This window comes from Maniola hyperantus, chromosome 9 (genome assembly GCF_902806685.2).
Source record: "Maniola hyperantus chromosome 9, iAphHyp1.2, whole genome shotgun sequence".
Classification (NCBI taxonomy): Eukaryota; Metazoa; Arthropoda; class Insecta; order Lepidoptera; family Nymphalidae; genus Maniola; species Maniola hyperantus.
Genome location: NC_048544.1, coordinates 11,163,412 through 11,191,396, shown reverse-complemented (window position 1 = coordinate 11,191,396; position 27,985 = coordinate 11,163,412). Strand labels below are relative to the sequence as shown.

General features: G+C 36.8%; 1 protein-coding gene across 1 annotated transcript; it reads right to left on the bottom strand.

Moving 5' to 3' along the window:
• Window positions 1–277: 277 nt before the first annotated feature.
• Window positions 278–26,198, bottom strand: spidey (hydroxysteroid 17-beta dehydrogenase 12 spidey). Its single transcript, XM_034971802.2, has 7 exons — window positions 25,899–26,198; window positions 13,770–13,816; window positions 12,356–12,431; window positions 10,870–11,038; window positions 6,554–6,722; window positions 5,785–6,098; window positions 278–2,516 (listed from the first exon to the last, which is right to left on the bottom strand). The coding sequence occupies exons 1-7, from the start codon at window positions 26,050–26,052 to the stop codon at window positions 2,495–2,497; spliced, it is 951 nt and encodes a 316-aa protein (XP_034827693.1). The 5' UTR covers window positions 26,053–26,198; the 3' UTR covers window positions 278–2,494.
• Window positions 26,199–27,985: the final 1,787 nt, after the last annotated feature.

The following is a 27,985-nucleotide window of genomic DNA, read 5'->3' as shown; positions in this document are numbered from 1 at the left end:
TATTTTACCTTTAATGTTTCCGGAATTGCATTTTTGGTTTATGGTTACATATGGTGCTTCAACTAAGTAAGTAGGTACTTACTCAACTGATTTTAATGAAATTTTCCACAAAGCGTAATGCACTATCTGGAAAAGGACATAGGATATTCTTATCCCGGGAAAACAAAGCATTTCCGGGATGAAAGTGTAGTAAGTGAAAGCGCGATTTTTTTAACTTAGGATAAAATCGCATGCAACAGCTAAAATAGGTAGGTAAGTGCAATAAAAACAAAAGGGATGAAATGTAAATAATTTAATTACAGTAAAATGTAGAGAGCGAATTTATAAACAATAAAATTTTAAGCCATTCCGCGTTTGGTTTGTTGACAATACAGCCAGTTGTGGATTGTAATTAAATGTTGCGGGATTTTCAAAATATTATGCGGCTACCCGCAGAGGCCCCGGTACGAAAATTTGACTACGGGTGCTCACATATATATTTGCACATAGCTTTCATTGCAAGTAACCATAATATGAATGAGAAACCGACAAGTATAACCTGGTTCAAGTCTATTTTGTACCTTTCAAGATCCATAGTCCTATTGTACTCCTTTTACTACATTGCGTAGTACTACAAATAATAGTACAAAAACAACCATAGACCCTACAACCGTTAGTCCCTGATGTAAGCTAATAGTGAGCTTACAGTCTTGTCCCATTTCTGTTTCACTCCTTGTTGTTATACTCTCCTTAAGTCACTTGATTGTAAGAATTTGCACATCCAATTAATAATCACGAGAAGAGAGACAAATGCAAATCCTATAAGTATAATTTGCACTAGATCAATACTGTAACATGTTTTAGAGTGTTTGAAACCCATAACTCTATGTTTCATTAACTATGTGGCACACTATCAGGAAAAGCAGCACCAGGATAACGATGGAGCCAATTGTCATCAAAAGTTGGTTCAAATTAAAGCTTAAACCGCATGATTCTCCCGCACCCATAATGTTCTATTTAATGTGTAGCCATGGTATCCGAATGCATCATTTTATGCTCTAATATTTTTGCATTTTGTATGTTTTTCTATTTTTTCTCAAAGGAAATTTTGTCGGTTGACTTTGACATGTTACAAAAAGTCTCGACTGATGACGTGACGTTATCTTGATCTGTGACAGTAGGTAGTTTAGACAGAGACAAGTAAAAAAAGTTTTATGGTGGCTAATTTTGTTATCCACAATCTCTAAACAAGTCTACAGAACTTTAATGACAGGTCTATGTACTGCTATCTCTTTCAAGCTTCCTCTACCTCCAGCACCTGAGATTCTCTACCTTCAGACTTCAGACTGTGATAATCTCAGGTGATAATATTATGCAGGTAGACTAAGTACTTTTATTTCTAAACTACCTACATGCAATACAATATTTTATACTAAGTGGTAACTACGTATCTGAGCTACGTATACAACAGTTTGTGGGTTCAAATTCCATCGGCTTACCATGAAATTATAATTTCTTATCTAAATTAAATACATAATAAGTCACACCTACGGTTAGGTACATAACTGAATGCAAATATAAACATTGTACCTTTTTAGCTGTCAAAGAATATAATAATTTACCTAATAACAATTTATAATTTATAAAAACTAATTGTCATAATTATGCGAACATCCATACTTCCATATCCATACTTTTAAAAAAAACAATTAAACTTTTACAAGTATTTTTGAATCGTCAGCTGCATCTACCACTGGTTCGGAATGCCTATTATGATTGCGAAAGTTTGCCTGTCTGTCTTTCTACTAGCTTTTCACGGCCCATCCGTTAGACCGATTTTGATGAAATTTGGTACAGAGGTAGCTTGCATTACGATTCCGAGGAAGCATAAGCATACTTTTTATCCCGGAAACCAAAAAGTTCCAGTGGATTTTTTAAAAACCTAAATCCACGCGGACGAAATTGCGGGAATCATATAGTAATTTATAATTAGGTATGTCTGTCTTTTAAACGGCTGGATCAGTCTTGACGAGAGGTACAGAGATAGCTTGTATCCTGGAGACGGATATAGGATACTTTTTATCCCAGAAAATTTTTGTTTAGTTTTTGAAAAAATCCCGTGGGAGCTGGATTTTTTTTAAAACTTTAATCTACGCGGATGCCGGATGGAGGCGTGGGAATCATCAGATTGTAATGGCTTACCTATAACTATAGTACGCGATAAGTTGAAATGGCAATCGAGGGGGGACACCCTGCACAACCCTCGCCCTAATCCGGTGCGGGATAGCGTGGGTGACTTGCGGGTGTGCGGTGCGGGGAATCCCCTCCGCCTCATGCCCCGATTGCCATCTCAACCTCAGTAAATACATGATATTTTTTATTCTACTATACCTATTAATCTTGATCAATAAATTGTACCTACCTATAATTTTGTACAAATTAAGTTTTTTTTATAATTTCTGAAATTCGTGATCCAAAAAACCAGCTAACCGAATCCTTGATCGAAGCTCGAAGGTCAAGCATCCATTTTTTGTTTCCTGCAAAAAATATAAAATATGCATAAAGTAAGTAGGTACCTGATTGTAAAAGTATTTTCAAATCATTTTAAATAAATCACCACACCAATTATTTCTGATACCTATAACAAGCAGCTGTTAATAATTTTATTACATACAATTTATCATTTTATATTCTTTTTGTAAATACAATAAATCTTATGTAGGTACATTTTTATAGCATGGTATAATGACCATTTTATATTTGCACAACTTACATAGTTATCTACTTAGTACTTACATAAACATAATGTTTACGTAATATCATTAAAAACCTCAAAGTCCTCAATAATAATTTTATATTCATAGAATTCACCTTTTTAGGGTTCCGTACCTCAAAAGGAAAAACGGAACCCTTATAGGATCACGTCTGTCCGTCAAGAAACCTACAGGGTACTTTCCGTTGACCTAGAATCATGAAATTTGGCAGGTAGTTAGGTCTTATGGCAGACATTAGGGGAAAAATCTGAAAACCGTGAATTTGTGGTTAAATCACACAAAAAAAATTAAGTTGTGGTCATAAACTAAAATTAGTATTTTCAATAGTTGAAGTAAGATAACTATATCAAATGGGGTATAATATGAAAGGGCTTTATCTGTGGATTCTAAAACAGATTTTTATTTATTTTTAAGCATCATAGTTTTTGCATCATCGTGCAAAATGTCGAAAAATAGAACTTTTGTACGGAACCCTCGTTGCGCGAGCCTGACTCGCACTTGGCCGGTTTTTTTATATACTAAACTTAGACTAAATTAAGACTGGAAACTTAATATACAATGACGTCACTAATCGGAGTTATTTTTTAATGTTCCATACCTGTTGTTTATACATAGGTATTAAAGTAATTATTGTCGTAGAATGTACGTCATAAAAAACCGGTTAGGTGCGAGTCGGACTGGCATACGATGGGTTCCGTACCATCGAACAAGAAATACCTAACACTTTTTTTTTGTGATGTACTAAAACACAAATTCTACAATTATTTCAAAGGGTTTTCGGATTTTCCCATTTCTTATGCTAAGATATTGCTACCTACCAAATATCATGATTGTAGAACAACGGGAAATATACCCTATAGGTTTTGATCTCCCTGGTGGGTCTTGACAGACAGCCATACAACGATGTGACCCTATAAGAGTTTCCTGGAGACGGCCACCCTGGGTTAACTTTATCCCATAAATCAGAGTTCCTATGGGATTTTTAAATCACGCTGATGATGTCGCGTTGTTCTTTTTTGTTATTCGAGGTAGGTAAGGACTTGTGAGTTTTATTTTTAAGGCAAGGCATGAAAACTAGGCGGATTCTTATTCTTAGTTTTATAAGATACCTAGGTACCTATGCATTGCAGGATATTTCAATGTAAAACATTGTTAAAAATCTATTTGCATTATTTGATACGGATCTCTAAAAAAACTTGTTCTGATTTAAATGTTATAGGAATTACTAACCACAGTTTTACATAGTTAATGTTTTTCCAAGTCTCGAATACATAAATAATTATTAATTATACTATTTTACGCCTAACTCGGTTTTATACATTTTGAGTCACCTGATAGTTAAAATAGTGCTTGTTAACAGTAGATTAGGTTGACTTAGGTTTTTGAAAATCCCGTGGAAACGCTTTGATTTTCCGTAATACAACGCAGCCCATGTCCTTCTCCGGGATGCAAGCTATCTTTTTATCAGCCCATGTCCTTCTCCGGGATGCAAGCTATCAGACAGATAGACCCACTTTTGTAAGTATAATAATATTAGTATGAAAGAAATTATTACTTTTAAGCCAAGATAGACGCAGAAAATAGTTCTTGTTTAGTATATTTTATTGTTAAAAAGAATAGAAACTATTACTTACTAACTAAGTAACTAACATAACTTATAACTAAATTTATTACTTTGGAAAACCCTCACCATGACAAGGTTAATGAAACACAAATCAATTTTAAATCAATTTAATTACAAAGCAATTAATCTATAACAGTCCCATCCATAAGTAAAACTAAGCATCACCTTATTTCTAATGGCAAGTAGATAATTATTAATTATTATCTATTGGTAACAAACGTAAGTGTAGAATTCAAAATCATCCCTTGAACTGCACCTCATGTGGTGTACCTACACCGGACTACAAACACACACTAGTATAGTTGAGCCATTACAAACGTGCGAAATGAGTCATAAATAATTTTGCTCTAGTGCTGTGTATAACAGCAAAAAAGGATTTGTCGATAGTCAGGTTATAAAGAGCGAGGAAGAGGTTATGCTACCCCAGCAACTTGCGTCCAGACGGCATCCCTCTATCCATAATAACTTCTGGAGCATTCTCACAACCCATGATCGTAATAATTTATTACTCAGTTCGCACGTTTGTAATGGCTCAACTATAGCTGTGTAGGTATATCCTGAGACTGCCTATGACGAAAACATAGGGTGTTTATCAGGAGATACACCTGGCGCCCCACGTGTTAAACAAAAATAATAAAATCTATCATCATTCTTATGAAGTATAGGTACCTACTGGTGGCTTAACGTGCTTAAGCAAAATATACATAAGCACGTAAATCAACTTACCTACATAATGTTTCCCAAAAAGTCATAAAAATAAAATAGAGAGATGTGAACGATTATAACTTCGAGGAAGCAATTTAAAAATTCAATTAATTTACCCGCTTTGACGTGCCCATTAAATGATAAGTGTTAACATTTACCTAAACATTTTCATTAAAACGAAATATTTACATCTTTGGTAAAAACAACATGCAAAAGGAAGTGAATGGAAATATAAACATAAATGCACACCATTTTAGTAAGTATTAGTTTTTTCTACTTGTTAATGTCCAATTAGACTACAATGACGTTGATTCTGATGTCTTTCTCTAAATTAATAGAGCCTTAGGTATCTGCATCTTTTTCTTTAATATTGCTAACAATAACTTTAAAATTAACTTAAAACAAGTACCTATAACGCGTAAAATTTGACTCCTCACGCGCCATTTTAACTTTTTGTGTCAAATTTCATGTCAAAAGTACGGTTCACCTTTAAAATAAGGACTAGCATCATTTTTACGGACTATAAACAAGTGTTACGGAAGACTGGCGCCTAAGTCACAAGGTCTAACAGTTTAAAAAAAAAATATGTTTGCCTGACCTTTTGTTGTTAAATCGATAAGAATAAGATGCGAACACTCTAAAATTTAGCTACCATCAGAATCATAGGTACCAATATCTAGTAAAAATTATTGTTTTTTGTACTTTCTCAAAGCCTTCCTGCGTGTGTTCTCCATAGACCTGGTGACCAGCCATACGCTAAATCTATTAGCTATGGCATAGAAAGAGTTGATTCCGAAAAAGAATAGAGCATGAGGAAAATATCCTGCAGTTTTTGAGGTGGTGCCAACAAGACTAATAGCAGATTTGACGAAAGACTTCGCGGTGGGTGCTATTAGGGAACTACGGTGTAGACCAGATAATTTGGAGCAGACAAAGCCTGGTAAAACACATTGTACAATTATGCCCTTCTTGCTGTATTCCATATCCAGGCCTTCGGTGAATTTATCGACGAATGCCTGCAAAGAAAATGTAACGTAATATATTTATCATTATAGGTAGGTTAGGTTTACCAAAAATATTAGGTTTGAAAACAAAATTTTAATATTCATAGTTTTTATTATAATATCAGAGCGTTGCTTGGTGATATCGTGTATGCACATGGTTTAAGGGTAAACCACACCTTCGTCACAAGCTAATATACAAGCAAACTGATTTAATTAGGTACCTATTACTACTACCGGAGCACCGGCCTGTCCGCACACGATTTTATTTTATTTTTTATTTTGTTTATTTGAAAGTAATCAAAAGCGTAATTACATAATTATTATTTAAATCTAAATCTAGTTTTACAGGCCACAAGAGAATACTTAAAATTATAATTAAAACTATTTTAACAGAATAGATTTAGAATAAATGTGTTTATGTGTTAGATAACGGTAGGGCTGAGGTTTTTCTATAAGATCATAATTACCTTGGTAGCAGCATATACAGAAAGCAAAGGGCTGGGTATGATGGAAGCTCCAGATCCTACGTTGATCACCACTCCTTTTCCTCGTTGCACCATCCCGGGTAGCACCAAACCGGTCATCCGAGTAGTTGCCACGACATTGGCTTTGACCATGTTGTTGATTGACTGATCCCTGCCAATGAAAAATTAAATTTAGAGCCTCAATAGCTCAACGGATAAGAAGCGGACTGAATTCCGTAGGCGTAAATCTCGCGATCATTGCTGTCAACCGTCCGGCTAGAGAGAGACAGCAATAGCCACAAAGCAAAATAAGAAGAAGAAGAGAGACAGCAAATGAACTATCGCATTGCTACTGCTGTCGCGTTGCTGTCGCTACTCCAAAGTTTTACGTAACCACCCCACCGATCTGACCAATATCAGACTATTACGTATGAGGCGACGTACCTATATTATATACCTTTCTCTAAGGTACATATAGATTAATCATCATCATCATCATCAGCCTGTGGACGTCCACTGTTGGACATAGGCCTTCCCTAAAGAGCGCCACCACACCCGGTCCTCAGCCTTCCTCATCCAGCCGTATACTCATATAGATTAGATAATCATTATCATCATCATCATCGCAACCCATCGCCTCTGCCGGCCTACTACTCAGACGGGTCTGTTCCCAGAATGTGAAGGGTTAAATATTAATATGGTGAGGGAAGAGTAATTATATAATAACAAGATAATGCCCGCGACTTCGTCCGCGTGGATTTAGGTTCTTAAAAATCCCGTGGGAACTCTTTAATTTTCCGGGATCAAAAGTAGCCTATGTCCTTCCCCGGGATGCAAGCTATCGCTATACCAAATTTCATCAAAATCGGTTAAACGCATGGGCTGTAAAAAGCTAGCAGACAGACAGACAGACGGACAGACAGACAGGCAGACACACTTTCGCATTTATAATATTAGTATGGATATTAGTATGGATAACTTAAATATATTACAGGCTTCACTTCACTGAGTAATATCGGGTAAGTCCATTAGGATAATAGCAGGATCAATAATAATATTGATACATTATAATATTTAGGTATCCATATCAGAGTTTTAATTGGATAAACCGTTACAGTTGTGGATTAATGCAGTGCTAATTATTATTATTGCCTCTACATATTCGTAATGTAACTAATCATCATCATCATCAGCCTGTGGACGTCTACTGTTGGACATAGGCCTTCCCTAAAGAGCGCCACCACAACCGGTCCTCAGCCTTCCTCATCCAGCCACTTCCCGCCAGCCTCTTTATATCGTCGGTCCATCGCACTGGAAGGCGTCCTATGCGTAATGTAAATTAATAATGAAACTCAGTGAAATTTTGTAGAAACGTTCAGTAATTGAGAAGTTATTAAGGCTCTGACAGACAGACACTCAAGTAGACTCAGAGACCTCGCTTCGCTCGGTCAATTAGCGCTCAATATACGAATAGGAAGGTACCGGGTCGTTACATTTGCGGTTGGAATAATATTTCAATAACGGCACAATTTCTGAAAACTGCAATAACATAGCACCTGCTCGTTCCGGAAACCGCTTGATCGGTGCGGTTTACTGCGTTTATATTTAACTGCTAGATGATGCCCGCGACTTCGTCAGCGTGGATTTAGGTTTTTAAAAATCCCGTGGGAACTCTTTGATTTTTCGGAATAAAAAGGAGCCTATGTCCTTCCCCGGGATGAAATCTATCGCTGTACAAAATTTTATGAAAATCGGTTGAACGGATGGGCCGTGAAAGGCTAGCAGACAGACAGACACACTTTCGCATTTATAATATTAGTATGGAAGTTTGGATATAGCTTATGCCCGCGACTTCATCCGCGTAGACACACAAATTTCGAACCCCTATTTTATTTTAGAAAGGATCTCCAAGGATCAAAAATCCTTTCTTAGCGGATGTCTACGTCATAATAGCTATCTGCAGGCCAAATTTCAGCCCGATCCGTCCAGTAGTTTGAGCTGTGCGTTGATAGATCAGTCAGTCAGTCGGTCAGTCACCTGTTCGTTTTAAAAAAAACATTGGTTATTGCCTTGCCTTCGGTATATTAAAAGGAATCTACCTATAGGTACTGTTAATATTATAAAGAGACAGGCAAGTATGTTTGTAGGAAGTAATCTCTGGAGCTACTGAACCGATTTTGAAAATTCTTTCGCCAGTAGAAAGCTAGATTATTTCTGACTGACATTGTCTAAATTTTATTTACGAAAAAATTAGAGATCCCTACGAACACTTTAATAAACTACCCGTTGCGAGGCGGGGCGGGTCACAGACAGACAACAAAGTGATCCTATAAGGGTTTCTTATTTTCATTTTGAGGTACGGAACCCTAACATGATTTTGGAGCGTCAACCTTCAAATTGGAATCATTAAGCTTCTTTCTTCCGAATTGGGAAGGGGAAGTAAAAAGAAACCTTCAGAAACACTTCCTTTTTCATTTCCTTTGTATATGGAATTATTTTTATACATTTTTTATATTAACGAGGAAGTAGTAGAGTAGACGGCTGTAAATATCTTATTGAAATTCCAACTTTTACCTATAGGCCACGACAGGTCGAAATGGCAATCGGGGTATGAGGCGAGGGGACGCCCCGCACACCCGCACGTCACCCGCGCTCGCCTGGATAGGGTTAGGCCGGGGGTAGTGCGGGTGTGCAGGGTATTCCCTCCCAGATTGCCATTTCAACCTGTCGCGTACTATAGTACATAATTAAGGTTCCGTACTACCCGAAGGGTGCCAACGGAACCCTAGTAGTTAATACTAAGCTTCCACTGTCCGTCCGTCTGTTCGTCCGCCCGGCGTCTTCCCGTATGTCTGTCAGCTGACTTTATTTATCTTATGAACCGTTATAGGTAGAGAGTATTTTTTTATAGAACGCCGTTTTCTATTGCCGCTATAACAACAAATAATAAAAATTTCAAAATGCCCACCATAAAAATTTGAAAAAAATTTGAAAAAAAGTACTTCTTGTACGATGTACGAGACCTTTCGTGTGCGAGTTCGTCTCGCACTTGACCGGTTTTTATTATCTTTTTGTATCATCTGTTTTTAAATTGAAAATGTTAGCTAATCTTTATCTAATTACTGTACAAATCATGCCCGCGTGGTATGGTGCCAAGAATACTGGCTGCATTTCCGCGCTGGACAGCCAGGCTGATCTTTTGCGCAAAAAATGAGCCAGCTCTTCCATGGATTATAAATATCATGTTTGATCAAAAAACAAACACGACGTGTTTCATGATATTATGATATAATTTTATACAAATGATTTTTATTACATAAAATATAGTCATTTAAATGTCATTTATCATTTTCGCATCATCATTAAGCCATAATAAAGTTAATTGAAAACAACACAATCAATTTGTACATCTTTAAATTACATTAATTATTACCAACATTGGCTTTATAACCAACTAGCTTATTCCCGCGAAATCATCGGCGTGGACTACACAAATTTCAAACCCCTCTTAGGGGTTGAATTTGCAAAGATCCTTTCTTAGCAGATGTCTACGTCATAACAGCTATATCCGCATGCCTTTCAGCCCGATCCTTCCAGTAGTTAGAGCTGGGCGTTGATAGATCAGTCAGTCAACTTTTCCTTTTATATTATTGATGTGACTTACATAAACCTACCTACATAATATAAAAGGATAAACTGCGTGACTGACAAATCAACAAGCAGCTCAAACAGCTGGGTCTAGAAACTTTAGATTTGATAGAAATACCAAGTGGTACTTATTAGTTGTTGGTATTAAGATATAATTATTGTGTTGCAATAATAGTAAGTATTCCTATTAATAATTCTATTTGTGTAAGGTACGCCATGGTATGGCAGATTGTAGCTTGAAACAAAAACAATACGGTATTTGACAACTAGTCAAATCAGTAACTTTTTATCAAACGTCAAAACGCGCGCTTAGTATGCAAGATGCTATGAAATACCGGTGTGTGACGTCACAATCATTTGACGTGCTTTTTTTTAGTTAAACGATAATTTAAAATGGTTATTACACCTAAAACCAACAAAAGACGTGGATTTTACGTATTTTGGAAGACCCTCTATTTAATAATCACTGAGAAATAATTTATTTTTGATGTAGTCAATGTAACCTACAATCAGCAAATAAATAATTTGTATTTGTATTTGTATAAGATGTAATAAATCCACATAACTACGAAAAGTTACAAGTGCGTGCTTGGATCCAAACCCCCGATTTTCCGACTAAGAAGCCGACTATTATTTAATTATTATAATTGAAAAATGAATGAGAAACTCACCAGTCGGGTATTTCAAGGAAGTACTCCGGATAGGTGTAGGAAACACCGACATTGTTGACGAGAGTGCCAATTTCGATATCGGCTATCTCCTTCGAGATCTTGTCGTAAACGCTTTCGCCTTCACAAAAGTCCGCTTGAACTATCTTCGTGTTCACTTTGAACTCGCTCTCTGGGGAAAAATAATGTTCAAATGCAATCCTGATACGAGAATTATTTCGCTTAGCCGTAAGAGAAAATAGTTTAAAATAAAAACCGGACACGTGCGAGTCAGACTCGCGCACCGAGGGTTCCGTACTCGGGTATTTTTTTCGACATTTTGCACGATAAATCACTATTATGCATAAAATAAATAAAAAACTGTTTAAAGTAGAATGTACAAATAAAGCCCTTTCATAATAATCTGATGCCCCACTTGGCACAGTTTAAAAATTGAAAATACTAATTAAGTATTTGTTCATTAACACATTTTAATTTTTTTGTGCGTGATGTATGTAACCACAACCACAATAGGTTTTCGTGACAGACACGACAGACAGACGGACAGACAGACAGACAGACAACGAAGTGATCCTATAAGGGTTCCTTTTTTTGAGGTAGGTACGGAACCTTAAAAACTTTTAGACATGTTTAACACCGGAATTCATAGTTCGGACGGTTACTGTCTGAAACAAAATATTTTTATTTTATTTTATTTTTATTTATTTATTTATAGTCATGATAGGGGCTTCTTAAGAGGGCGATTAGGTTGACATGACGATATATCCACGACTTCAATACATTTCATAAAGGTTGAGTATGACACATGCCGTCTCAATCGTCCTCTAAAGAAGCCCCTATCTTGACTATGTATCTATTCCAGTGTTAGTCGATTATTGGGTAGGTACTTAATAATTCCTGCCCGACTAAATGAAAATATTGTACTAGGGGTAGGAAATAATTAAGATTTGAAATAGAAATAGAAATATTTTTTATGAGCCCCGTAGCCTTAGTTTTGAGTTGGATTACTTAATAATTAATTATTACCACTCATCGTTCGTTCATCAATTATTATCCATTCTTCTATACTAATAATATTATAAATGCGAAAGTCTGTTATGTTTGTTTGTCCTTCCTTCACGCCCTAACCACGGTAAACTAAGCAACCAATCGACTTGATTTTTGGCATAGAGATAGTTGAAAGGACGGAGAGTAACATAGTCTACTTTCTATCCCGGATAATCAAAGAGTACCCCCAGGGGTTTTTTAAATACCTAAATCCACGCGGACGAAGTCGCGGGCATCAGCTGGTTTGTAATATAAATAACTATGTAGGTAGGTATACTTAATTATAATAATCTCAAATGCTCTCGAAGCGAAATGACTATAATCACAATCATGATCACACTAATTGTAATTGTTAATTAATTATTATTAATAACAAGTCATAATGTATTGATAGGTAATTAATATTAACGATGGTTATTATTATTCGTAGAGTGATACTAACCAATTTCAGCCGCTGTAGATTTTAATTTGTCTATTGATCGACTGACTAGAACGATATCACAGCCTCGAGACGCCAACTGCAACAAAACAAACAATTCCCAAAATGTTCTAATTTTTTTTAAAGAATTTAGCCGTGTCTACAGTGACTTGCACGGGGTTTGAAGCCAGGGTACACATTAATTAAATAAGTTCGTCTTATACCGGCCCGTCATAAGACAAACCGAATATTGAGCTAACAGCTAGGGTAAGCAGTGCTTTTATGCCTGTATGACGTGTACGTCACTGCGTGTCTAACATGATTAATGTACCTCTTTCCCCTCCTACTAAGCGTAAAGCTTGTGCTAGGAGTAAGTACCGTACGCGGCAGAAAGTAATGTACATCGACCTTTAGAAGGAGATAGCAGATGCTATCGTCGTCGCACAGGTTGTATCTGTGTATAATGTATCTGTAGATTCACGCAAAGTACATGAACCATATCCATATTTTGCTTTACGGAACTCTTTTCTAGAAAGTTTCCTCCGTTAAAGGAGGGAGTATGAAAAGGACTCAAGTAAAACTTTCATATTTTATTGAATAAAGCAAAAGGCTTATATTTTATCGAGTATATTTCACGTTTCCATTCCTTGGAATCGTGCTCGGGATTTACTGTGGGTAGCTTTGAGTTGAGACGTCTTCAGCTTGACTGCTGCTTAAAATGATAATAATATAGCATGAGTGAAATGCATTCCCCCCATATAAAATTTACATTTAGAGTATTGTGAGTAAAATGCCATATATTATCTACCTGTTGGTCATTTTCTTTTGCATTCGCTTGACAACAATCACTACTGATAGAAAGCAATAATGAAGTTTGTTTTCACCGGCTTCATAAGATGCCTATCGACTATTTACTCAAGTAGTAGGTAGTATGGACACCAGAAGGGCGTTTTAAACTAACGAATTAGAAAAAAGTTTCGTGAAGGTCGATCGCATGTGTTGCATTGCACGTCAATACTTGAGGTTTCTTGCTTATTAATATGTGAAAGAACAATGAAGAAGGAACAAGGTCGAATAAGGTTGAGAACTTCCAAAGCACACTTTCCAAAATTTAGTGTCTCCACAGTACATTGTAAGTGGTATATTTTATAAAAAAAAATATAGTATTTAATTTTAAATACATATCAAAAATTGCGGACCGGCAGGAATTTAAGCGTGCCATGCGTCAGGCGCGGTCCCAGGAGACGGCGGAGGTTCGATTCCTGCCGGTGCGCAATTTTTGATATGTACCTATTATTATTTTAAAATTACTTATAGTCAGTGGTGATAGACTGTGCAATTTTGTCTGTGTTACGTAGTGATCTTCTGACTCAAACGCATCGAGCTGATTGAAATGATACAATCTCTAGCAAGTGAAGTATAAAGCGGCATAACATACCTCTCTCGCATAAGCTTTTCCGATGCCATCTGTACTGCCTGTTATCACTGAAACAAAGGAAAGAAGAGTTTATTATTATAAAGATATAGAAAAACCATGCTATTTTCATGACTAAGCCGGTTTTGCTGTTTTTGCGCTTTTGTTGAAATCAAACTCTCAACTTGGGCAAACAATACATACGAAGGAATCCATATAAACAATAATTTTATTATGCGTCCTCGGACATTTTTGAGAAATGAAGAGATCTGCAATAGCACATAGTTTAAAGAATAGAGCCTCAACGGGTAAAGCAGTGGACTGAAAACCGAAAGGTTGACGGTTCAAACCCCGCCCGTTGCACTATTGTCGTATCTACTCCTAGCACAAGCTTAACGCTTAGTTGGAGAGGAAAGGGGAATATTAGTAATTTAACATGGCTAATATTCTTAAAAAAAAAAAAGAATGAAGAATTGATCTAACCTCTAATTCGGCATGCCAAAGTGCTTCATGATTTAATCTCCCTCTGGAAAACGCAGCGTTGGAAAGCCCCCTTCTAGTACAAGTAGGTAAACGAATAATCTTAAGTGTCCAATCTCATAACACATAATATTCAGATGTTTACGAATACGGATGTTGGATTAACGATGTTCGATAAACAAACACGCTTTGGTCGTCATGATGTATGAGTGCAATAAAAACTGTCGATTTTAACTCGCTGTTTAACTTTCCAAGTACCTATGTACATAAGAGATAACACAAATGAACATAGCGCTAAGTCGATGTCGTGGATAGATCAATAGATTTTATAATGTACCTAGGTACTTACTGACCTGACGTAGATTTTTTTTTTTTTATTCAGATACAAGTTAGCCCTTGACTGCAATCTCACCTGGTAGTAAGTGATGATGCAGTCTAAGATGATAGCGGGCTAACCTGGAAGGGGTATGGCAGTTTTTATTAAACCCATACCCCTTTGGTTTCTACACGGCATCGTACCGGAACGCTAAATCGCTTGGCGGCACGGCTTTGCCGCTAGGGTGGTAACTAGCCACGGCCGAAGCCTCCCACCAGAAAATAGATAGTATTAATGAGTGTATTATACGACAAGCTGATGCCCGCGACTTAGTCCGCGTAAAATTTCTGGTTTCTCATGAGATCTGAAATTTTCCCGCTGCAAAAGGTCTCACTTGCCTACTCACTCAGTCTCACCTTAAGGCACGGAACCTAGAATACCTAAATGCCAATTTTCATATCTCTAACTTCGAAACCATAGGATTTTCATACAACTTTTCAACCCCCATTTCACCTTCTTAGGGGGAGAATTTAGTTAGATCCTTTCTTACCACCTAGAAAGAACCTACGTTTCAAATTTCAAGTAAAAATAACAATAGTTAAAACTTTTCTATAAAAACTTTTCACCCTATTTTAACACCCTTAAAGGGGGAATTCCCAAAACTGAATTATACAGATTTTTATTATTTAAAGCTACCTAAATGTCGATTTTCACGTCTCTTACTTCAAAAACACGGACTTTCATACAACCTTTGACCCCCCCTTTCCCACCCTTAGGGGGGGATGTTCTCAAAACCGTTTCTTAGCTGACACCTACGTCCTAGAAAGAACCTACCTTCCAAGTTTCAAGTTTGTAGGCTTTATAGTTCCTGAGATTTCGTGATTATTCAGTGAGTGAGTGAGTGAGTGAGTGAGTGAGTGAGTGAGTGAATGAGTGAGTGAGTGAGTGGTATTTCTCTTTTATATATTTAGATTAAGATTAAGAATATACACGAATACTAAACAAGCAACCGCGCGTGGCTTCGCTCTCTTAGGAAATTTGAAGACAGACAGACAAAGAAGTGATCCTGAAGCTGAACGTTTATGACTCAGTCAGTGAGTGAGTCAGGACTTTTCTTTTTTATTAAGATGGTCTGTTGTCGTTATTCCGAGAAGTCTTCTGCGATCCGTTAAACTGTTAATTCAGATTAGGAAAAATAGATCATAGTTCATAATAAGTAGATATTAAGATATCTGTTTTAAAAGGTAATATTAGTTTCTATTTTACTTTCTTTGTGTACTTTTGTTCAAACTTTCCTTTATTGTTAATATTTCGCTACTGTCTGAAGGGTATAGTTAAAGTTTAGCTTGGGTAAACAAATAAAATTAGACAGACAGTGGACCTATAGCTAGGTAGTTAAAGTCAGTACAAAGTTAGTTCTCACGCGCCATTATAACTGTCACGTCAAAAATTTAAGGACTAAAATCGTATTTTTGACATGACAGTCGACACTAAAATCGTATTTTTGACATGACAGTCGACACTATAAATGGCGCGCTGGCTGGCAACATTCTGCATGGCGATCGCAACTCGCAATTGCCTTTGATTGGCCGACAATCGCTCATTATTGGCTATAATGCATTGAAACCGATCCAATAGCTTAAGTAATTCCTGTTTCAAATTCCACATGGCATATTGCATTCCTAAATCATGGTGATTTAAAAAACTGGCCTACTAAGTCCGTTAGAAAAACTTGCCATGGGATTTTTAGAACCTTAATCGACGCGGACGAAGTCGCGGGCATCAGCTAGTAAGTACATATAATATTTTTGATACATCTACACGTATCGGTCCTAATAACTCCTAATATCTGCTTGCTGGGATGTTATGGACATTATCTAACAGCTTATAATTATTATCTAAATATATAAAAGGAAAAGGTGACTGAGTGACTGACTGACTGACTGACTGATCTATCAACGCACAGCTCAAACTACTGGACGGATCGGGCTGAAATTTGGCATGCAGATAGCTATTATGACGTAGGCATCCGCTAAGAAAGGATTTTTGAAAATTCAACCCCTAAGGGGAAATAGGGGTTTGAAATTTGTGTAGTCCACGCGGACGAAGTCGCGAGCATAAGCTAGTCTAAATATATAAAAGGAAAAGGTGACTGACTGACTGACTGACTGACTGATCTATCAACGCACAGCTCAAACTACTGGACGGATCGGGCTGAAATTTGGCATGCAGATAGCTATTATGACGTAGGCATCCGCTAAGAAAGGATTTTTGAAAATTCAACCCCTAAGGGGGTGAAATAGGGGTTTGAAGTTTGTGTAGTCTACGCGAACGAAGTCGCGAGCATAAGCTAGTTATTAATATATTATATACACTTGGCCAGCGTGGAAGACTATGGCCAAAACCTTTCTCATCCAGACCCCGTGCTCTATATAGTGAGCCGGCAATGGGTTGCTCATGATGATGCGTTGTGTGTTTTAGTTTAAAACCGATCCAATAGCTTAAGTAATTCCTGTTTCAAATTCCACATGGCGTGAGCATAATCGTATATTCGCTGGATAAAGCCGAGTCAACAATTTACGTTAGGAGGGGAATTTGCATAATTTGCAATTGATAACGTGGGGAGCTGAACTGCAGACGCGTCTAGAGAGTTAATAAAATGATACGAGCGTGGAGATTCAGAATTACGTGTACTACGTAGTTCTAAATAGTTTTACACTAGCTGATGCCCACGACTTCGTACGCGCGGCGTGGATGTAGGTTTTTAAAAATCCCGTGGGATTTTCCGGGATAAGAAGTAGCCTAGTTACTCTCCGTCCTTTCAAGTATCTCTATGCGAAAAAATCAAGTCTAGTGGGTCTGTCTGTCGGCCTGCTACGTGTCTTTTATGTGCACTGTGCATTCAACTTTATACGTTGGATTTCAATGTTTTTATTTATTTTGTAATTACCTACAGAGTTTACAATCGATTTAAGCCATCGAGCTATTCTGCGCGTAAAAGTTTAAATATTTAAAGTTCATTATATTTTATTTGTCTTATATTATGAGAGATAATGCCCGCGACTTCGTCCGCGTAGATATAGGTTTTCAAAAATCCCGTGGGAACTCTTTGATTTTCCGGAATAAAAAGTCTCGGCACCAAATTTCGTGAAAATCGGTTGAATGGATGGGGCGGGCGTAGGTAGGTACATATACATACTAATAATATAAATCGAAAGTGTGTCTGTCTGGTAGCTTTTCACGGTCCCTCCGGTTTTGACGCAGTATATTTATCTCGGAGACGGACATAACCTAGTTTTTATCCCGGAAAATGAAACAGTTCCCACTAGAGTTCTACAAAATCGAAATCCAAGCGGATCTCTGGCATCGACATCACAACTAGTATTAAATACAATGAATCCCCTTACAACATAATATGTCAGATTGAAAAAAAATAGAAAGAATAATAATGTTATAGATCCAGCATCAGATACTTACCTATAAGCTATAATAATTATAATAAATAGCCACCAGAATTCAAGGTGCAGCATTTCTTGCTACTCGGGAAAATACTGTTAAATCCACTAAATCAGTGATTTACCAGGTCTTGAAACTACGTCCTTGAAAAATTATTATAATTAGGTAACATAAGTAAGTAATAAATATATTACTGTATAATAAACATCCGATCGTTGTTAATCTTAAATCACCCGATTATCTGGCTCCTTATTTTATATTCCTATGTACGAGTAGATACCATATTTATTGAACTTTCTACTTGACCTGTCCAAAAGACGCGCGCTGACTTCAAAACAAACCTTGTAAACGTGTAGGTTAAAGACTTGTTCCCCTTGAACTTGCCTTACGAATCGAAAGTTACCTTCGGTACCTTGCGGCTGAGCCTTGCGGTAACAGCTGTGAATTTAAAGCAATCTGAACTTAAATGTATCCAAAGTAGGGCTTAAATAATTAAATGACGAATTGTTGTCAAACTCAAGAATTAATTTTGCAGCCGAAAACTGTCTACCTTTATTTTTAACTCGTGAGTCCAATGGAATTACTGAAAATATTGTCATTCTTGTCATTCAAGAATTAATTTTGCAGCCGAAAACTGTCAACCTTTATTTTTAACTCGTGAGTCCAATGCAATTACTGAAAATATTGTCATTCTTGTCATTCAAGAATTAATTTTGCAGCACGAAAACTGTCTACCTTTATTTTTAACTCGTGAGTCCAATGCAATTACTGAAAATCTTGTCATTCCTGTCATTCAAGCATTAACTTTTGCAGCCGAAAACTGTCAACCTTATTTTAAACTCGTGAGTTCAATACAATTAGGTACTGAAAATATTGTATTCTTGTACCTATACATCTTTACAAAGGAGAAATTGACTATGATCCCGTCCGCGTGGATTAAGATTTTTTTATAATATCTCCTAGAAACTCTTTGATTTTCCGGTAAAATGTAACCTTGCATCCCGGTGACTACTATATAGTCATCGGGATGCAAGCTATCCCTGTACTTGACAAGTACATTTCATAAAAATCGGTTTAACGGGTTGGTCGTCAAGAATGCCGTGGGTTTTTGATTTTTCCTTCAGCCTGTGTCCATCCTCGGGATGCAAGCTAACTCTGTTCATCTAAATCAGTCAATCATATGGGTCGTGAAAAGCTAGAATCCAGACAGACCGACACACTTTCGCATTTATTATATTAGTAGACATGGATTAATGTATAGATAGGTAAGGTACCTACAGCTCAAATCGTTATGGGTCTAGAAACTCGAAATTTTGTATGTAGGTTTTCTCTGCAACGCAGACCAACGCAGACCCTCACTAATAAAGGATTTTCTCAAATTTCACCTGAGAGAAATTACCTAAAGGTAAGTATATTTTTCTCGGTCGTTTGCCGGTTTAGTCTATTAAAATAATAAAATTAAAGGGCGCTTAGATAATGAAAATTTCTGAAATACCTGAACCCTCTGTACTACGTAATTTAATGGAATTTTAATGGCACTAAAAGCACGTGAACTGTTGGAAGTGAAATATCCCTTTACTTACATTAAAAATACCTACTCTAGTCTCCATGTCACAGCTACGTAAGTTTAGAATGGGAAGGGAATAGCGTGTCTATTATTATTATATCCTTTGTACTTATATAGCAGTAGTGAAGATCATTTTTTTTGCATTTGGACTGCAAACAGATAGATGTGCTGTCAGTCAGCTCTAATACGGACATTCAGTGTGAACTGCTTGCGGACTGCGCAGTTGCGATGCAGGGTTGTCAACGGCAATAACTGTACTCCAATTGCAATTTTGCAGTCATCTTACAGTCCGTCTGTACGAATTTCAGTTTTTAGACATCCGCTGCTGAACATAGGCTTTTTCCAAAGAGTGCCACCACGCCTAGCCTTCAGCCTTTCTTATTAAGCCGCTCCATAGTCCCTGCCACCCTCTTTATAGCGTAGATCCATTGCTGATTACTTCACACTGCGCTTGGTCTTCACTCTAGAGCTTTCTGGCTTTAACGACCATTGCATCTACCTTTCTACTGCCAGTTCAACTTGCTAATTTGGTCATTTTGGTCGCCTGTGGATCTCTTCCATTCGAATCCTATCCAGCTCCACTACATATTTCGCTGAGCCACTCATAAAATGTATCAAGTAAATCTAGTATCGGGAACATACAACAATGAAGACTTTCCTTTGTTGGAACATCTTTTGCCGCTGTTAATAAAGAATTTATATTTATTTAAAGAATAAAATGATAAAAGTATCCCGTAATACTAACTAACAGACCACAGAAACTTGGACATTATCAGACACTGGCGATTGCCCGCGGCTAACTCTTGGTGAAAATATAAATCCTCTTAATTTTCTATCCCGAGGGAATTTCGAAAATTTCAACCTCATTCCTTGTCTACATTATAAAGGAAACGTCTGTGCAAAATTTCAGTGTCCTAGGTCCAAGGGCGTTGATGTGTCACTTAGCGGGTCAGGACTTTTCATCTCATAGTGTGTTGATTTACTAAGTGTACTAACAGTACGCGGCAGAAAGTAATGTACACCGGCCACTAGAGTGACATGTCGGCTTTGTAGAGCGTTGTCTCTGTCACTCATACCTATATGACGTTTTGTCGGTCTCGACGACAGAGACAGTGCTCTACAAATCTTCTTCTAAAGATCAATTTACATTACTTTCTGCCGCGTACTGTGTTGTGTATATTGACTCACTCACTGTATTCTGTGCCGAAAGTTAAACAATACGGAAAGGAGTATACGCCGAAATTATGACTAAAATTGAATCCCTCCGGACACAAAAAGTGTAAAACAATAGCGCTTCTTGTAACTTTTCAAGTAAATTGTTTGACTCAAAGAGCCTGGCCAGAGCCAAGAGTGTAAACTTGTTAGTTGTTAATAGTTTTCATGAAAACTTTCCAACTTTTAACGCCTTCGAAACGCTTATAAAGAACGAATTAAACTGAAAGTACATCCCAACAGAGCGATTATATCACGCAACCTAAACATGCTTGGTATTCTTAACTCAAAGTAAATCTGCAAGGGTTGAGAGTTGAGACACAATACATACATAATTATATAGGTTACTGGTAAGCCTAAGTATACCTAATATAACAATTTTTAGAGCTTACTAGCTGCCCTGGCGAACTTCGTTCCGCCTAACAGTCGATTCAAATTTTGAAATTTTTCTCTCCGTAAGAACCCATCCTCGTACTTCCAGGAATATTATAAAAAAATTTAGCGAAATCGGTTCAGCTGTTCTCGAGATTTGCGATGACCAACACATTTAGTGATTCATTTTCATATTATAGAGATAATATTATTTCACGTTTTATCATAAAGGCCCATAATATTATAAATGCGAAAGTGTGTTTGTTTGGGTTTTATTGGTTTAAAGCCGAATGTAGATTAAAATCAACACACTTAAAAAGTCAATATAAGGTCAAGTTGAAAAAAAACCAAATTGAAAATGGACTTTTGGACAATACGATATGACCTTCGAACAACAACACTTCCTAATGTTGAATTCTACGCAATGGCAAAAATGATATGAATAAAATTATTAACAAGTTCAGCCTATTTTTACGGCCTTTACTGGATCAATTTACCTTGACAGGACAAACCTACCTTGGCATTCGCTAGAAACTGGTTCAATAGCTGTTGTATTATAATATTATATGTAGTTTGTTATTTAGTTACTTCCCTGTCTAAGTATAAACTTATCCTACTCTCGAGTCATGACTATTATCTTAGTTTCCTAATCCTTGAGTACTAAAGAAATTCTTATGGCATTCTATTCATATTTTCTGCTTTAAAAGGCCAATATGAAAGCAAAGTCTTTCATTTGCTTTGGTCATTTATCTTCCACTAGCTTATGCTCGCGACTTCGTCCGCACTACTACACACACTTCAAACCCCTATTTTACCCCCTTGGGGGTTGAATTTTCATAAATTCTTTCTTAGCTGATGTCTTCGTTAAAATAGCTATCTGCATGCCAAATTTCAGCCCGATTCGTTCAGTTGTTTGAGCTGAGCGTTGATAGATCAGTCAGCCAGTCAACTTTTCCTTTTATATATGTATATTGTATAGATTAACTATTTAAGATAGCTGAATTTAATCAATGAATCAATCAATCAAATTATTTATTGTTTATTTGGGCTTGGGTTTATATCATATTATTTTATAAAGTCTATAATATACGCTTCTTTACAAAAAATCCAGATGTTATGTTTGTTTCAAACTGGCTGATCAAGTTTTTTCTTGACTTATCAGAGTACCTAATTATGAGATCACCTTGTTTTAGAACTTTGAATAGCTAGGTACTCGTGTACATGAATGATATTCTTCATACAATATAGGAACTTCTCTACCTCTCTCTTTGAGAGAAGACCTGTGCTCTGTAGTGAGCTAGCGATGGGTTGATCATAATGATGATAAATATAGGAACTAATAAACAGTAAAAAAATGGTGATATATACATGTTAGGCAAACTGGAAATCCTAATAGGCTAGCGACTCCTACGCTCCATTTCAGGAAAGTCGAAAAGTGATTTGTGGAAATTAGTGTTATAATATTTTACAATAATAATTATTATCCTCAGTCAATTTTAGATTTGCCTTTACACAAGTTTACAAAATCTTTTAAAAGTATGCTCCAAAAAAGGAAATTGATTAAAACCAGTTACCGCCGAGTTTTTGCTAGTTCTTCTTGGTATGTAAGGCATTCCGAATCAAAGGTAGGTATTTAACCGACTTTAACGAGTCAATAGCACCTTGTGTTAAGTTTAATTTGAATAATAAATCTTTTTTTTTCTAATATAAGGTTCTCTTTTCATATCTATTCTGGAGTCTAGAGTCGACATTCATAATACCATCATTATTATATTATACTAATTTCTTATCATTTTATCGGCCATGTTTATCAACCTTGCAGAATCTATTGACCAAGAACTAGAAAACATAAACTTATAATACGTATTAGACATTAAGCCTACCTACTTATTTACCAAAAAGTTTTCAAATTCTATGCAACTAAATTATTTTTATTTTTATTTGCAATTCAAAGCTAGATTTCGTATAATATTAAAACATCTAGGTGAATGTCATGAACACTGAAGCTTCAATGTAACTTACAATTTTTCAAGTTCATGTTTTACTTTGCGTAAACATTTCATTTTATGGATGGGAAAACGTCTCATCTACTCACTATATTAATTTTTTTTAATTTTTAATTTATTTAGTTCTTGGACGATCTAGGTTAGATCGTCCAAGATTTAGTTACCTATAGACTAGCGCTTGGCTGCAATCATACTTGCTGGCAAGTTAGATGCAGCGCGCCTGCCTCGAAGATGCCTATTCATTCTGACTTGAAGGTGCCCATATTAAAATTATTTATTAGTTCTTCAGATAGGTAGGTACCTACTAACTTGTAGATAAATAATTAAGATCCATTTAAACATCTTTTAAAATGAAACTTTCATGGCCCCAATTGGAAAATCTTTAAAACTTAAATTATCTAGTATAGGTAGGTACCTACTTACTTATAAGTGACTTAGTAAATTTAATTTGCTGTTAATTTGCGTAACCAAACTACTGCAGAACAATATATACCTAACTTTGTGAAAAATTATAGTTAGGAAGGGTGTAAATTATTTTACTTACCTACCTAAAAACAAAAACTCTTAATTTTTGTTTTTATTTCTGCAAAAAAAAGCATTTTTTGTAGACAACAAAAAATAATATCTACCTTTTCGTTGTTACATACAGTATTTTTGCTGAATTCCTGCATTTTGTAACAAGTAGGTAAGTACCTACCTACTTAATTTAAATTAACAAGGAAATCGCAAAAATCGTAACGCATACAAGGTTATTTAGTACATGTACATTTTTGAATTAAGTAGGTAACTACATAATTTTAATTGCTAATTATTACTTAATTTATTAAGCCATAAAGCTGTGATAGCCTGGTGGTTAGGACGTCCGCCTTCTAATCGGAGGTCGAAGGTTCGATCCCGGGCACGCACCTCTAACTTTTAAGTAATAAAATATCACTTGCTTTAACGGTGAAGGAAAACATCGTGGGGAAACCTGCATACCTGAGAGTTCTGCATAATGTTCGCAAATAATGTTCGCAAAGGTGTGTGAAGTCTACCAATACTCACATGGCCAGCGTGGTAGACTATGGCCAAAATCCTTCTCACTCTGAGAAGAGACCTGTGTTCTGTAGTGAGCCGGCTATGGGTCGATACTCGATCATGATAATAATTTATTTATTAGTAAGAAGAGGTAGGTACTAGATGATGCCCGTGACCTGAGCCCGTGACGTCGTCCACGTGGACATAGGTTTTTAAAAAATCCAGCGAGAACTCTTTAATTTTCTGGGATAAAAACTATCTTGTCCGTTTCAAGGATACAAGCGATACAAGCTACCAAATACGTAGATGATGAGAAAACAATTCAGCACCCCATTGCATACCTACCCACAACTCGTACTTCCGTACGATAGGTAGGTAAGTAGGTACTGTAAATGTTGGTTAATAGGTATATCGTTGCTAATGACAGTAAGTAATAATAATGTTTAACCTACCTACAAATAGCCATTTGACTCGGGTGTTGTAGGCACCTACTTAAATAAAAAGAGAGAGTAGGTAAATACTTACCAATAACTGGAGAAAGTTTCTAATGACAATATTTGAAATTTACGTAACGACCAAGAAACGACTGAATAATGTAAAGATAACTACGAATAGGTATTATAGCATAATTAAGTAAGTTCTCCCTAACATTAATTATACAGGATGTAACCAGAACGCTGGCAAAAACGAAGACAGCTGATAGTAGGTACTTAGTACCTACTATCAGATCAGATCAGTGATATGATACCACAAAAAAAACGCGAGAAAAACATGAAAAAAAACCTATATTTTGTAAAATTTCACGATATGAAAATAAAAAAGCTGTGATAGCCCAGCCATTAGGAAGTCCACCTTCTGGTCGGAGATCGGGGGTTCGATCAATCCATCCCGGGCACGCACCTCTAACCTTTCGGAGTTATGTGCGTTTTAAGCTACGGACAGACGTGCTCATTACTAGCACGAAAGCATGCTTTTATTGAGCAAGTGCTCATTAGTAGCACGTGTGTAATGTAATGAGCATGCTTATTTAGAGCGTGCTCAAAAATCAACCGACGTTTGATTTTCGAGCATGCTACCTGAGGCGCGGGTAGAAGGGGGCGTGCTCCGAGCGCGTCTGAACAGGGTTTGCTTATTAGCATGTACTCAGTACAACATACAACATATAAAAGAAATTAATTAGGTAATATCACTTGATTTAACGGTAAAGAAAACATCGTGAGGAAACCTGCATGCCTGAGAGTGCTCCATAATTTTCCCAAAAGTGTGTGAAGTCTGCTAATCCGCACTTGGCCAGCGTGGTAGACTATAGCGAAAACCCTTCTCGCTATGAGAGGAGACCCGTGCTCAGCAGTGAGCCAGTGATGATAGGTTGGTCAATGGTCATGAATCATGATGATGATAGTTATGAAAAATATGTACAAAAAGTAGCCCACCTAACCAAAAAGTAAAGAAAAAAAATATACACGAATGAAAACTGAAAAAATAACTACTTATCTATTCTGTTAGTTCTGTAAGTCTATGTTTTCAGTTTTTCCAATATGGCGTCTTATGAAAGGGACTCTGAAAGGTCAATAACATTGAACCACAGACCTATAGTGCATTGAACCTTGTCTGCATTGAAAAACTTGTTCAGATTTTTTAAATAAAATGAATAATTGAGTGAATATTATAATATTCGTCACTTACAAATACATTAAACAAAAAAAGTAAGTAAATAAAGTACTTACAGGCCCACTTTCCCTTCGACTTGAAATCCACTCTATTCACTGCCGGTCCGATGACATAAGTGTACACTAAATTAACAACACATTTTGCCAAATACAGCAGCAATCCTACGAGGAACACTATGGCGAATTTTTCTAAACTGCTGAAATGAGCCATTTTATAAAATCAAACACTGAAAAGTAGAAAATTAAACGAGATTTTTTTTAGGTTATGTTTGGAGAGAGTAGCACAGCCGACTGACACTTTACGCATGCGCACTGCGCACTGGCGAGGGCGACCGAATGACCGAAGAAAGCGAGTTTGTTGTTGAAACGCGAGAATCAAACGTTTCGAACGAACGTGCGATCTACATGTACATGATAACATCATGACATACCTACGGTTTCGTTTCCCGTAGAGGGCGATTTATTTATCGCGATCTCGCTCTTGCACGTTATTTAGGCCAGTCAAGTCAGGATATGAACAACTCATGGTCAGGAGCTGACTGCCTGTTGATAAGCGTAAGCTAAGTACAGCCACATGAGTAGATAATCTAGATATCCGGTACTCGTGTGGTTCAGCTTACTACGCTGTACTACAGTTTTGCTGTATAGTATTGAAAAATCGGTCGAGTGCGACTCGGATTCGCACACGGAACGAAAAAAGCTCAAATTCGATCGTGCAGTACTCTACTGAGTACTAAAGCCATTTATGGAATGGCTCTGCCAAGTATCAGCTTGATGCATTGGTTTCGGTGGACCGTCGCGCTAGAAGACTCATTGGTGACGAAGCGCTGGTCAATTTTAAGCATCAAAGTTTGGAACATCGACGCATAGTTGCCTGTCTATCTGTTCTGTATTCTACAGGACATATTTCGGGCACACTGCCCAAGAACTTTTCGACCTGGTTCCTCCTTCACCTTTCTACTATCGTACCGCAACTCGCAAGGCATAGCCAAAGTCTGCACCCGTAAGTAGTCGAAATTCCACGGACACGTAGGAAGCGATTTACCTCCTCGTTTCTAAGAACCACCTTTGGTTATCCTTACCTATACCTATCCTTATATGGAACGCCCTTTCGGCATCACTTTTCGCCTCGACGATTAAAGATCAATTTGAGCCCAAGACATTATAAGGTACAAAAATAGTAGGTACTAAACTTGTGAATAAACTTCGACCAACGAATTTCTAAAGTAGAATAAACTTGCCCAAGTAAATTGATTGCTTCCAGTGATAAGTCGCATTGTAGTTACACGATTTCAGAAATGTTATGAAACTTATTAACTTTGTAACTTATCCGGGGTCTCCGAGCCGAGACATTTCTGCCCTGGATTTGTTCATGAGAGGCAGCGGGTGCCTTTTTACTGAAAACTTTTAATTTGAAATTCATAAACTATAAAGTATAAACACATTAAATTCAATGTTTTTAAAGTTCCGTACCGTGAAAGGAAGAAAGGAACCCTTATCTTCACTTCTTTGTCTGTCCTGTCTGTCTGTCTGAAAAAATATATTCCTCACGATGTTGTCCTTCACCGTTAAAGCAAGTGACATTTAATTACTTAAAACGCATATAACTCCGAAAAGTTAGAGGTGCGTTCCCGGGATCGAACCCCCGACCTCCGATTAGAAGGCGAACATCCTAACCACTAGGCTATCACAGTATTTTCTTATTTTGTGTACTTATACCGAAAGGCATGAACCTATCCGCTATATAATTTAACGTGTCCTATGTCTTATCCGGAAATTTTAATTAGCTTCAAAACTTTGTACTTGTGAATTTCGAGATAGTAGTGTGGTAATGTTTTCAATCCACTTCCTCAGAAGGAACTTCGTAGAATATTTTTGTTAGTTTATACTATATTTTTGTTTGTTACTGTAGCCGAAAAAAGGGGTTCTTTACTTGTCCTAGGCACCGATTCCGTTGTCTTTCTCTAAATTAAATTTAGAGTATCTGCATACTTTTATTTTTAACAATGCTAAAAAGAAACAGAACATGAACTTTACATTTAAAGACTCTAAATTTTAGTGCACGTTACAAATTTAAACAGTAGGCTCGCGACTGTGCGCTAAAATCACGGGTTTTACCATCTAAAAATTAAATTTAAAACTGT